The sequence below is a fragment of the Phoenix dactylifera genome, chromosome 1 (assembly GCF_051530095.1).
Source record: "Phoenix dactylifera cultivar Ajwa chromosome 1, Ajwa_hap1_PhDact_Kaust_v1.1, whole genome shotgun sequence".
Lineage (NCBI taxonomy): Eukaryota > Viridiplantae > Streptophyta > Magnoliopsida > Arecales > Arecaceae > Phoenix > Phoenix dactylifera.
The window spans coordinates 55,037,990-55,051,444 of record NC_143190.1 but is presented as its reverse complement, the minus strand read 5'-3'; the positions used below and the strand labels follow the sequence as shown (position 1 = coordinate 55,051,444).

Here is a 13,455-nt window from a genome sequence, read left to right as displayed (position 1 = left end):
TTGCATTACATTATTCGATCTTTACCTACTTAAGTAGCTACTCCATTTGAAAGCTCCGCATATTAATCCTATCCTCAAATTTGCATTCTATGATATCTATTCGTAGGCACAGTAAATGGACCTCCTGTGCAACTTCGAAAACAAATCATGAGAGAGATTGTTCAAATAGCAAATTAAACAATGATCAGGATACAAACATGTCAAGCTATAGAGTAAGACTAGATGGCTTATCGATTATTATGTTAATGATCAAAATATCATGAATATATCAAGCTATACGACACGAATAAATTATTTATTGAATTTATTCATGCTAGTTGCTCGATCATTAAACTATCATCAACCTGTCGTTAGACTTTAAAACTCTTCTTGATGCTTCCGTATTTACTCAAACCAGCATTGAGAAAGGCATATGGCTGTGCAGATGTGACTAATAATAATTAAAAAAAACAGACGGCGGCAATTCTTATTTGCTTAAATTAATATTGTATAATCTTATAAATCTAATAAATCAAACTCTTGCTTCTGATTGATGTGTATGTTATATATATATATATATATATATATATATATATATATATATATATATATATAGATAAACAGGTAGTATAAAAGATGATAGCAAAGAAAAATGGGGGGCATGGTGTCATTTAATTTTACTATATAAATATTTCTAGTGAATTACACTCTCACCATTGGCTGACGTATGTATCTTGTACGGGTATGTTGGGGACCGCAAGAAGCTAAACCAAATCCAAATCAATCTCACCCTAAAAACTGACCGCTGAAGGGCTTTGACTCGTGGCTCTGGTTACCGCTGTTTTTTTTTTTAATTATTATTTTTTAACTATAAAACGGCCGGAAGGAGGGGAGAAGGAGGGGAGGCAAGCGTCGCACGCCAAGGCCGGAGAAAAAGAGAGCTCGGCGATTCGAATTCCTTGGTGAGCGATTTGCAGAGGGCTTCGTATACGATTGTTCGTAACTGGACCTCTTTTTTCGTTCTCTCTCTCTCTCTCTCTCTCTCTCTCTCTCTGTTTTCGATTTCTTGATCGGAACGGTTTCTTTACTTGATCCAGTTCTCGTAATGCAGTCGAAAAGCTCGGATTTTGGGGTCTTGGTTTGCTGTATGTGTTTATATACTAGACTTATGCTTAATTTGTGCTTTTTTACAATTTTTTTGGGGTGATTTTTCGCTGTTTTTCCTCTTGGTGATGATCGGAAGAGAGGAAGGAAGAACCTTGGAATGGAAGCCGAAGCTACAATTTGGTTTTTCTTGGTTTCTCGGAAGATTTTTTTTAAAAAATATAACTTTTTTCTAGGTGCTTTTTCTGGGAATCCAATTGGCGCACGCACATAGTTCGTAGCTTGAAGTTTTTGGAATGCCTTCAAGATTTTATTTAGTTTTTTGCCTTTAGACTCTTGTATCATGATCTGCATGGTGGGTTCTTGGATATCTAGTACTAGGGTTTGAATCCATGCAGGTGATTCTGTCGTTGCCCGTCGACTTTTGGCCTGAGTTAAAATTAAGTAGTTGAAGAATCTGCTGTAAATTTTTTTAAGCTGATATTTGGAAAATTTTGATGCTCTGAATTCGGCAGCTTCCATTATGCGTTGTTTGATTGTTGTTTTGGCTCAAATAATCATTTTGATCAATTACTTTTCTTCTAACTAATGAATGGAATTCAAGTGGAGAAACCATGATTTTGAAAGCAAAGGAAGACTAGGGAATTGTCTCTGTCTCGACTGTGAATCTTTCACCAATTCCATCCTATATATTGATTTTTTTTCACAAAAAAAATAGAAAATAGATTTTTTTGAAGGAGAAAGGAGGAAGCAAGAAGCTTCCCTCAAAATTTATTAGATGAAGAAATTATGTACAAGTGGAAAAGAGGTGGGGTACAAAATATGAAGATGTGGTCAAGAGGAGGGGCAATGCACAAGAGGCGCTAGGCTATTCCACAGCTTGACATGACTTTTGATCGACTTCTTACTACATAGCGGCTCCCCAGACATGATTTGGAGCACTTTGAAAGTTTCTTATATAACATGGCACAGACATGATTTTACCAATAATAATCATTATATATGATGAGACCTTGAAATCATTGATCTTAAGTCTGAACTCAGTTGAAGCCTTTCCTGTGTTGTATTAACCATTCACTCGTCATGTCTTAAATCATAAGTTTACTCCCCCCACCCCTTCCTTTCTTTTAGTCATCCCTTAAGTTATGACTTTTGTAATTCATACTCTCGATTTAGTTATGATGAAATTTTCATTCTCCCATCCGGATCAATGTTGCACATGCCCCCCTTGATGTTTCCATGTTATGTGCAATTAATTTCTTTTTCTCTGTTGATTGGCAGGTGCTTACTTGACCCTGGAGTCGCACTAAAGGCATCTGTTTCTCATCTCATCTGATATTTTGGTTATACCTGCGTGCTTGATGGGCTGCATCTCTACAAAGCACGCCAAACACACACCTGGATACGAAGATCCAAAAGTCCTTTCTACTGAGACAACTTGTGAGTTTATTCTTGCTAATGCCATATTTTGTGAGTATCTGACCTTTTCTTCGTCTTTCTTATTTTGTTTTCAAAACCTCATGCTTGAGGATCTAGTATATTCTCACGGTGATCTTCATGGCATTCCAATATCTGGCTACTGTCTTTAGGATATGTAGCATGGATGTATTTGTGAATCAAGTGTTGATTTTTTTTTCCTTGTCAGTGCATTAAGCTTTGAGCCTAAAACTCATGCATCTCAGGCATCCTAATGTTTATCAAATTTGTATTAAGCTTGTAATTGCTTGTCCAGTGCATGACTATTTGATGTAGTTTCATCTAAGTGGATGATAGATGCATTTTTTTCCATTTATTGCTAATATTACAGTACTCCTGGATGTCCATGTCTAACTGGAATTACACTGTATTGCATGACAGTTACTGTGAGTGAAGTAGAAGCTTTATATGAGCTATATAAAAAGTTGAGTTTTTCGATAATCAAAGATGGGCTAATACACAAGGTATTATCTTTGTTTAACACTCTGGAATTCGTGTATTTGCTTCATGGTTCTGGTTTTATGCCTCCTAGTATGAGCACCTAAATCATTTCTGTAAGCAGGAAGAATTCCAACTTGCGCTGTTCAGGAATAGCAAGAAGCAAAATCTGTTTGCAGACAGGGTCAGCTCACTCTTCTTTTCAATTTTAGTCATATCTTTGATAATTTTTGGGGACTTGTGAAATGCCTTAGTTTTCTGTAATGGGATTTGTCTAATCAATTGGGTTTCACAAGTTTACCTATTTGGAGCTTTGATAGATGGAAGAAAGCTTTAACGAGTACCAAACTCTGTACCATTTTTTAATCAAAATGGTACAGTATCGGTGTGGTATTGGTACTGACTTTACGTACTAAAACTAACATGGTCTAAAAAATTGAAAAACCATCAGTATCGACTGATACGGACGGTATGGTACCACCAGTACAAACCGGTATAAATCAGTATGGTACGATATGGCATAGCTATTTTGGCATCCTGGCACCTATACTAGTGTTGGTTTATGCTGGAATGGTAAGGTACCGGTCGTATCCATTTTGACGGTTTTTGAAACCATGGTTTTAAGTTTTAACAATCTTGTTCTTTGTGCTAGAGTACTGAGTTATATGACGGATGACTGTAAAGTTTTGTGCATGGCAGCCTATTAGGAGTGCCATATATCCAATTTCTCATATTATCTTGGCAATTTTCAATTTCTCATATTATCTTGACAATTTTCTGTAGGTATTTGACTTGTTTGATGTCAAACGCAATGGGGTTATTGATTTTGGAGAATTTGTTCGATCACTTAGCATTTTCCACCCTGATGCTCCAGAAGAAGATAAAATTGCATGTATGATCTTCACCATATATAATTTAGGTTTATTTTTATTCTTTTTCTTAGCCGATATATTCTATAGGTTTTGATGTTAATGGAACTATGTTATGCTTTGGATTCTATTAGACTTCTTTTAGCAGTGGATTTGAAAATTCAAGTTTTCATCTTTTCAAATGGCAGTTCGCATGTAGGAGTTCAGAATATGTTAGCTTTGTTTCCAGCAAGTCTCTGATTAATTTTTGATATAATTTAATGATTGTGGTTGATTTTTAACGCACAAATTTGGGGTATATTTGTGGCAGTTGCATTTAGATTGTATGACTTGAGGCAGACAGGATACATTGAACGTGATGAGGTAACTATCATCGGTTATTTTATTACTTTGTTTCCATTATTTGTGTTAAGGTTTAGTTTCTGCAGCATGCTTTTTGGTTATTCTGGATTTTCGGTATTGAGGAGGTGGTTGCCATAAGTATCTTAGCTTGGCCAGTAGTATTGCTGTTAATAATAAATCATTTTAGCTCGATGAATGGTAATAGATCCCATGATCCATCATCTTCGAAATTCTAGCAAGCGTCGTCATGTAGTCAAAGGGGCATTGTAGACTATAGTTTGAAGCCTCTAAAATAGTTGGTGTTCAATCAACTGTACAGTATCTTGTCATCAGTGGTACAATATATCTTTTTTTTGTTGGCACCATGAGTTCAGTTGATAATTATTAAACATTCATTACAAAATAATAGAAGAATTTAATTGTGGTATGTTAGAAAAAGGAGGAAATCTGGATACTTTAAGAATTTTAGAAATTTATCTCAAATAATTGGAAGATTTCATTGGATGCTGTACTGCTGAAACAACGAGGATATCCAACCTTTTCACTTAACAAGTTACAAAGTCTTGTTAGCTGTTCCCAAATTTCCTTGGTTGCTCAAACAGCAGCTTGTAGATTGTCCTCTGTGGAATTATAGTGATCAAGTAAAAAAGGTCATTATTAGCTTTAGGTTCTTCTTACTTCAAATTAATCTGACTGCTTTACAAAATAGCATCATTCTTCAAGAAATAAATCCCCATATTTTCTGCAACCATGTTATGTTTGTCCACACCTTTGAACATGCCATAAGTAATTCAATCTGTCATCAAAAACTGTAATGAACACTGACATGCAACCTAGGGATAGAGTTTTCACTAGTCTCCATATAGACGGCAAAGTTTATGGCACCAAAACAACTCAATTTTTTAATCCAGAGAAGCACTAAAACACTCCAAGGTGTAATAGCTACAATACCAGACACTTAATACTCCAGCTGTAACTTTTGGAAGATTACTTTTAAATCATTGGTGTTCTTTTACTAAAGCTAACCTTTTCTTTGGAGAAAGAGCTTCAGTGACTTTGTTTGAAATGATTATCATCATTATAGGTATGTATATGCAATGGAGTTAGTATAATTTAACTCATTGGCAAGATTAGAAAAGTTGGCCATGTTATGCCAGAGGGTGGGGTACCACACAGTGCATATGTGCTATGTGGGTGCATATGTTGTTGCTGCTACGAGGACATTTAGCAAAAAAATAAATCAAAATGATAAGAACAAGTGAGAATTAGAAATAAGAATGGAGATATTCAAAAATAAAAGAAAGTTTAGCTGTACACTTCCACGTCTTTAAGATTCTATATTCGTATGACAAATCAACCTAAAAATTAAATATTTCTTTAGGAACCATGCTTATATTTAAAATAAGCTAATGCAGCAAACAACCAATTATATGATGATGAACAAATTAAAAACACACAGAATTACACTACTACTTTTAAAAAAACACGATGTATTTAGGAACTATAAAGATGCATTTCATGTAACTGGTGTTTAAACAGTCTACCAAGTAAAGAAAGCAGATAGCATTTAGACTGCTACTCTTCAAATAAGCACTCAAAAGTCAATTTTTTCCTTGGGAAGTGGCTTAGTAAACAACAATTCATCATCAAAATCCTTATGTCTCTGGGCTGCATGTGCCGGTTTTCTGGGCCTATGCAGGTGCTTAGCAGCTCTATAGAACCCTAGCTACAGGAGGACTGCATTGGTCCAACATGATAAGCCAAGCTGCATCTGCATACATGAGCACTTAAATGGCTGCTCATACTGTATCTTACTATATTACTGGCCATCAGTTTCATACTTTAGGATATTTGATCGTTTCAATTATTCAGTGCAAACGGCACAACTCATTCTTGCCATGGTGAGAGGGGGGTTCTTTTCTTTTTCTGTTTTTTTTTTCCCCTTCTTCTTTTCAATATGGAAGAGAGGCCTGGGAAAATGCAAAAGACATAACAAACAGTAGAATGCTAATTCTATGGTTTTTGCTTGATACCATGCTAGAAAGCCAAAAAGAAAAGAAATGGGAGAGTAGAGAGAGGGAATAAAAAAATTAGGAATAGAAAATAGGTGGAGGGCACGAGGGGACAATGGATGAAGGGGTAAGAACAAGAGGGTTGGATATAAATTTACTATTTGCATTAAGCCTTTCAATAGTTATATTGCTTTTGGATGGGAAAAATGCTATTTATGTCCTTAGTTTCATAGACTGTGGAGATGGTTAGTTAAATATCTAAGTGGATCATTGCAGGTGAGAAATCCAGCGAATCAACTTTATCATGGCATGTCCCTCTCGTAGCGTTATCTTAGCAAGAAAATTTCCTCTGATTCATAGAGTTTTAGAGTCAGGTTGAAAACTGACTGCGAAAAATTCTGAAATATGCAGATAGTTTATGTGTACCACCAATATCATATAAAAGAGATAAAGCTTGCTGCTTATCAAAATTGTTATGGCACGATTCTAATATAACTTCCATCTACTGAACTAATGTTCTTTTGTACTTCATGCTTATGTTAAATACTTGCTAATCAAATCTCATTCTACTCCAGAAGATTCTTATAATCTGTACAAAGAATTCATTTCAAACATGGTATCATGCATCTGATGTCATCTAAGGAGAGTTCTGTTGTCATTTTTTAATGTTTTCAACAGTTGAAGGAGATGGTGCTGGCTCTTTTGAATGAATCAGATTTGTTTCTTTCAGATGAAGTTGTTGAACAAATTGTTGATAAGGTGAAACAGAATCTTCTTCATTCGGTATCTTCCATATGTTAATTGACTGCACTATATGCAGTTGTAGCTTTTGTTTGGATTATCTAATTTTCATGTTCCTTTACCTCTACAGACATTCAGTGAGGCAGATTCAAAAGGTGATGGAATAATAGACCTAGATGAATGGAAGGAGTTTGTTAAAAAAAATCCATCTATGTTGCGGAACATGACTCTTCCATACTTAAAGTGAGCCTTAGACTAAATTTCCATATTGCATGGTTTACTGTCCCTATAACTAATGGTTTTCTACATGATTTTGCTTAATTTATTATCTTGGGAATTTCATATGCGATATATAATTTTTTTCTGAGAGCTTTTATTTTCCTGATATTATGTGATATATGATGGTTGCTTATGCTATATAAAGTGATAAGACCTCAAATGTTCTTGGAGAATGGTCTATCGATCTACACCTCAACATTAATTCCCTAGGTATTCTTGGATGTGCCTAGTTATGACATTTACTTTTGCAGGTACTGATTCTTGAGTTCTGGCGCATGACTCAACTGATTTTGATTAAAAATTTTCAGATGAAGTTAAAACCAATTATCCTTTAGTATCTTGCAATATCCCCGCAAACCTAATATTTTTATTGCAATTGTTTACATGAAGTGAACTGTGTAGATCTTTAATCCTGGTGATATGTATAGATTCAATGTCGACCTATATGTGAGGGATCATAGCTTGAATTTTATATGTCAGAACATTTTCTGTGTTATGTAATTCTTATACACTTTTGCAATTCCCGAGCATTATATTTCCAAGATTACATTTGTTTTTCATGAAAGTTTTACAAATTTGTTTGAAAAGATTCATGCACTGCCTATCTTTTACTGCTGAATGTCATAGGAATCTGGCTACTTCGTCATAAATCATTTCAGCAAAATTATATTGTTTAACCAAAATAGAGGTTGGCCTGGTTTCCACAGAAATTCCACATGGAATGTTTGATGATTAGAAGGAACTCTATAATGCCATGATTTCTTTTCTCAAATTTGCATTTTCTGGTTCACCTGCCCTTGTCTTGCAAGGTCATGCTACTCATCTGCATCAGTGAATGTTCTTTTTACAACTCTATAATGCCACTTTTCTGGACTTAAACCTTCAGTTTTCCTTGTTTTAACATTTTCTTGATTGCTTTCATAATTTTTTTTGTCTACACCTTTCGTTAACATTTTTCCCAGAATTTCTTTATTCACCGACATACTCCAACCTATATCCGAAAGTCTTATCAGCAATCATATATATGACCTTTTTGTGCATATCATGGATATTGGGTTAACCATAAAGTTAATTTTCAGAATCTCCACCTGCTGTCCTCCTATGTGGTAGTTTCATTTTCTGGTCCACATATTTGCTCAGTTCACCCGTGTTCAAGATAGAGAATAAATTTGTCAATTCAAGAAAAGAGAGATAAAAGAGTAGTTCTTCAGATTGAGCTACCATTGTCCTGTTATGCGAGTTTGTTATGATTATAAGTGCATTTTGGGTTGCCTGTTATCTCTAAAATTGAGGTCCATTCTGTCTCATCTTCATTGATTCCTGTAATGTTGGTTTGCAGGGACATAACCTTGGCGTTTCCCAGCTTTGTTATGAATTCTGAAGTCAAGAATGAAGACGTGGCAATCCAGTAAAGATGTGCACTGCTGCCATATTTGTTCCCTCCAAAATTGATGATGCCCCCTGGCTCCATCAACAGGTTGAATGATGTATCTCCCACCAGGGTGCGATGCTCGATGCTGCTTCTCCCAAAGATAATGACGACAACCGATCTCAACCCCTCCTGCTGCCCTGAGTTGCAAGATCTATTGTGCAACCATATGGTACATTGCAGATCAAGCATCAAGATTCAGTTACTCCAGCTGCACATAGATACTTTCAGATAATATGCTAGTACCTATAGCATCAATAAGAAGTATCAATGTATATTTTAACTTCGTGTGCTGTATACTTTTCAATTGTGTAATGGAGTCTAGTCCAGCGAAATTTACAGGTCCCCTGTGGTATCATGGCGGCTTCTCTTTTGGTCTCTCTCTGAATTCGGGAACATGAGTGTAATATTGTATTCTACTAGGAGAAGATGGTTTTCCCTGAAAGAAGAAAAGAAAATAAAATAAAAGAGGCAAAATAGTGTCAAGTGGAAGCAGATTAAGTGAATAAGATGGCAGCAGTGTGCAGATCTTCACCTTCTTCCATAGATGATAATTCATGACTTCGACAATCATTGGCATTGTCAGCGAAAAACGCATTTTCTCCAAGTTGCAAGGTATTGAGTCCAAAGCTGAAATTCGTAAACTTGATGATCTGGAGATGTGGGTTTGTTGCTCTGCTTTCTTTACAGTGGTTGATTCGCCGTCTTGTTTTTGCCCAGGCTAGTAAGCCCTATGCTGAAGTATGTTGTTGCTCTGGATGTTACATCCTCCTTTTTAGCGACCCGAAGCTAACCAGCCGATTCGTTTCACAATTCATCAGCACGTAGCGAATGAAGCACTCCCCTTGACAGGCTGAAACCTGTCCTCCTATAATACCTTCAAGTAAAATTGGGCAGTGAAACTGGTTGAAACCGGTTCTTCCATTGTTCCAACTTTCTGGCTCTGTTTTTTCTTTGCATGTTCTTCCTTCTCAACTGTCACCCCATCCTCCTTGGTCTTCCCACCTCCTCCCTGCCCCCAACTTGCAATCTCCATGGCCTAATCACAAGCATCTTATTCCCATCAAAAAGGGGAAAAAAAAAACAAAACACCATCATGGTTCCCATCTCAACCTGCACCTCTTTGCGTTGTCGTTTTTTCAAGCCAACTCCACCCTACACCTTTTTTTCCAACTTATTGAAATTTTTTTCTTGGAGACAGAGGACTTCAGTTTCATAAGCTAGCAATTGTATGTTTTCTTATCTCCACCACATCCAATGTTTGTATTATTATTATTATTATTATTATTTTAAAATCAAATGAGAAACAAACAGAATTTCAACTTAGCATCATAGCCAAATGAAATGTGGAACGTTTGATAGTGATATGATGCCTGAAAAAGATGGTTGGAATTCCATAGCCATTTTTGAACACAACGAATGAGTCTAGTCACAATTTTTATCACTTTCGAAGATTTGCATTCCAAAAGCTCCGAATCACTGACCTCAAGCTTGAATATTGAAAATCTTTAAATTAAAAAAAAGGGGGAAAATTAAAAGAAAAGGGGGTTCAACGTCGCCTGAAGCTTAGGAGCAATGGATTAGATGAATAATTATCAGACTACAGAGACGAAAAGGCGCTAGGGTTTGGATTGGAGGATGAAAGGGAGGCTGGCTTTAGCTAGTTCCACATCCTTGTTATGTATATATTTATAAATATAAAAAAAATTACATGAATATCTTAATAAAATTGCTTTTTGTATATATTTTTATAATTATTTTTTTATTGCATATCCAAGTTTAAATGGTTTATTTCTTTAGATGGAATATATATACATGTGTACATGTCAATATATATATATATATATATATATATATATATATATATATATATATATATGGGGAAAGATGTAATTTTATCAGAATATTTATATAATTTTATATATTTATGGGGATATATATTACAAGAAAATTTTAAATTTTTAAAGGTAGACACATGCCCAACGGCTAGAAAGCCTGCCACAACTACAAGTTCAGCAAGACGGTAGCTTTTGCACGTGATTTGCTTTGATGGAGGCTGACACATACCTGCGGCCTTTCCGTTAAATTTCACACCTTTCCCGTCTTTGCTGAGGAAGAATCATGTACGGACGCGGAAAATGGAGTGGTTCTCAAATATATATATATATATATATATATATATATAGAGAGAGAGAGAGAGAGAGAGAGAGAGAGAGAGAGAGAGGAGTGACTCACATGTAACGGGCGACACGCAATAATCTTTCTTAGAAAATATTCATAATCCTCCAAATCTTGGTAATCAAGTCTTCTTGATCGAGAACTATTTGTACAATAACGAGAGTTTCCTAGCCTGACTAACCAGCACCTTAAATAGTATGATAGAGTAGAAAGATTGTGTACGTCAAATACAAAAACAGAATCGATCTTCCTTTTTTAGATGGGGCTTACATCAATTTTCTGAAACCTAGTAACTAGAATCTTCGTTAATTAATTAACACTAAATTCCAGATCTTTCCAGTCATATCCTGCTACTAACGCCGTGAAAGAATTTTCCGTCAGACCCGGGTGCAAAGCGAGTATATGGCCAACGGTCCCGTCCAACCATCGCCTTCCCGACTTTTTTTCTTCCTTTTCCGAACCTCGTTTTTTTTCTTAAAAAAAAAAAATTGGCCGTTTGAATAGCTGCGAGGTAGAACGGAATTCTCGCTGCGAAGCGCGGGGCCTTTCGAACGAGCCAACGAGGAGCGAATTCGAGCCGAACGGAAACGCTAAATTGATGCATTCCGTCTCCAATCCATTGCTAATTTCCTAAATTTGTCGCTCGATTAGAGCTCGCCTCCGTTGTCTCTTCGCCCTCGATTCTTCTTTCTGGTAAGAATCCATCCCCCTCCTTCTCCCCCAATCGTCCCCCCGGTCCCCCGTTTCCTATCATTTCCGCTTCTGAAAATCCGTCAATGGTCCCTTTTTTTGATCCCCTTTTCGCCCCATTTTGGTTCTTAATCTGTCTCCCGACTCCCATTATTCTTTCTTTTTTTTTTTTGGTACACTGGGAGCTCACATGTGAGGATTGCCTCCATCTGCCAACCCTCAAGCCTGCATCTCACACCCTACACTACATCGGAATAGTCACTGTGACGGAGCCGATGCCTTGGAATCGAAACCCCTAGGTATCTGAAAATGTCCTCAGTCCCAGCCCATCCTCAGGATGTCTTTGATAGATTGCTTTATCTATGGCTTGGTCACCCGTTGACCTAAAGCGTAACAATAGTCCTCCAGAATATCTCGAACCACCCTCCAACCTCTTCGTCGCATGCACCAGTAACAAACAGTCATTGACGAAGAGCAAATGTGAGATCTGAATTGACTCCGGCATCAATTTGTATGCCTCCAATGCCTGAGTCTCAGCCGCATGACTGAAAGCCCTGGACAAAGCATTCGAATAGAGAATGAACAACAGAGGAGACAGAGGGCATCTGTGAGGAGCCGTGCGGGCGTGTGTTTAATCCCACATCAATTATTCGTGTTAGCAATATATTATCTAAATAAACAAATATATCTATAAATGCAATTAATGGAAAATCTTAAAGGGAATAATATACATACATATTATTCGGCATCCAAATAATTCTATTTCAATGCAAAATAAATCTAATCTAGCACAAAATAAATCTATGCATTTAATAAATTTATATTATAGAATTTCAAATCCTACAAATATACTAATATTAAATTAAAAATAAAAGTAGAAGAAATTAGCCTGATTGAAGGCAGGTCGAAGCGCGTAGACGCTGTCCCAAAGAAGTATTTGCCCCCACGTACGGGTCACCCGGCAATCCTTCTCGGAGATACGACGACCCTACAACTTCTTCTTCGGCACGTCTCGGAAAAAGTCAAAGCGAACCCGATCGGACTTGCAGATCCAGCAAAGAATGGAATGAAAAGAACTAAATAAATTGAATAAAAATGTAAAAATAAAATTTGGAAGTGGCTAAGAGGGAGAAGAATTTTTTCAGAATTTTTTCACTATTTTTCTGAAATTTTTCGTGTGTAAAAAGAGATGAAATATGGGGTTTATATAGGGATTTTGCGCAGGGGTAAAATGGTCTTTTTGGCGGACGCGTCCGCGCTCTTCACGCGAACGTGGGCAACGTGCGGCAGCGGGCGCCCGCATGTCCATTTAATGCAAATGAAAACGCCCGTTGGGCTTTTCCAATTTCAAACGAGCACGCGGTTCAATGAACCGCGTGCCATTAATATTTTTTTTTCACAATTGGTTCGCTCGGCCGTTTCCAAATCCAAAAGCGCACGCGGATGTAAATTCTAGTGGGCCCCAGTGCATTAATTTTTCCATCAATCCCCCATAAAAATTAATTTTTAAATAATTTTAAAATCAAAACAAAATGCTGGATATCTTATATTATGTAATAGGTGTAGGTACCTTTCGGTTTGAACCTTCACTTAGTGACAATTGATTACATCTGTGGAGCCAAGGTAGTCTTAACCTTGAACCTTGGTCCATGGCTCAGATTAAATCAACAACACACATAATATAGCCTGATCTGGGTTCTAAGCGGGTTGCGCTGTTATGGCCATGCGCAGATATCTATCATGTGCTTTTTAGGGAATCGCCCATTTTCCATAATCGCGGCCTCACGACTGCACATATAGGTGAGTCCTAATAAGGAAGCTAGCAAGGAAGCTCCTGCCTCTTGGGTCTCGGACTCATTAAGAGTTATACAAACGAACTCATCCTACCGCTTGCTTTTATGAGCACTAGCGCCATAGG

General features: G+C 36.8%; 1 protein-coding gene across 6 annotated transcripts; it reads left to right on the top strand.

Annotated features, from left to right (window-relative positions):
- Positions 1–809: 809 nt before the first annotated feature.
- Positions 810–9,036, top strand: LOC103714201 (calcineurin B-like protein 7). 6 transcript variants are annotated; one of them, XM_039125448.3, is made up of 9 exons: positions 810–941; positions 2,365–2,523; positions 2,941–3,023; positions 3,122–3,181; positions 3,781–3,889; positions 4,177–4,229; positions 6,899–6,979; positions 7,092–7,204; positions 8,580–9,036. In XM_039125448.3, exons 2-9 carry the CDS (start codon positions 2,445–2,447, stop codon positions 8,650–8,652), a joined length of 651 nt encoding a protein of 216 aa, XP_038981376.1. In that variant the 5' UTR covers positions 810–941; positions 2,365–2,444; the 3' UTR covers positions 8,653–9,036. The 6 variants fall into 6 exon arrangements, with proteins under 6 accessions (XP_038981376.1, XP_038981374.1, XP_038981375.1 ...); XM_039125446.3 differs by having other exon boundaries at positions 2,365–2,553; XM_039125447.3 differs by having other exon boundaries at positions 857–974.
- The last annotated feature ends 4,419 nt before the right edge of the window (positions 9,037–13,455 follow it).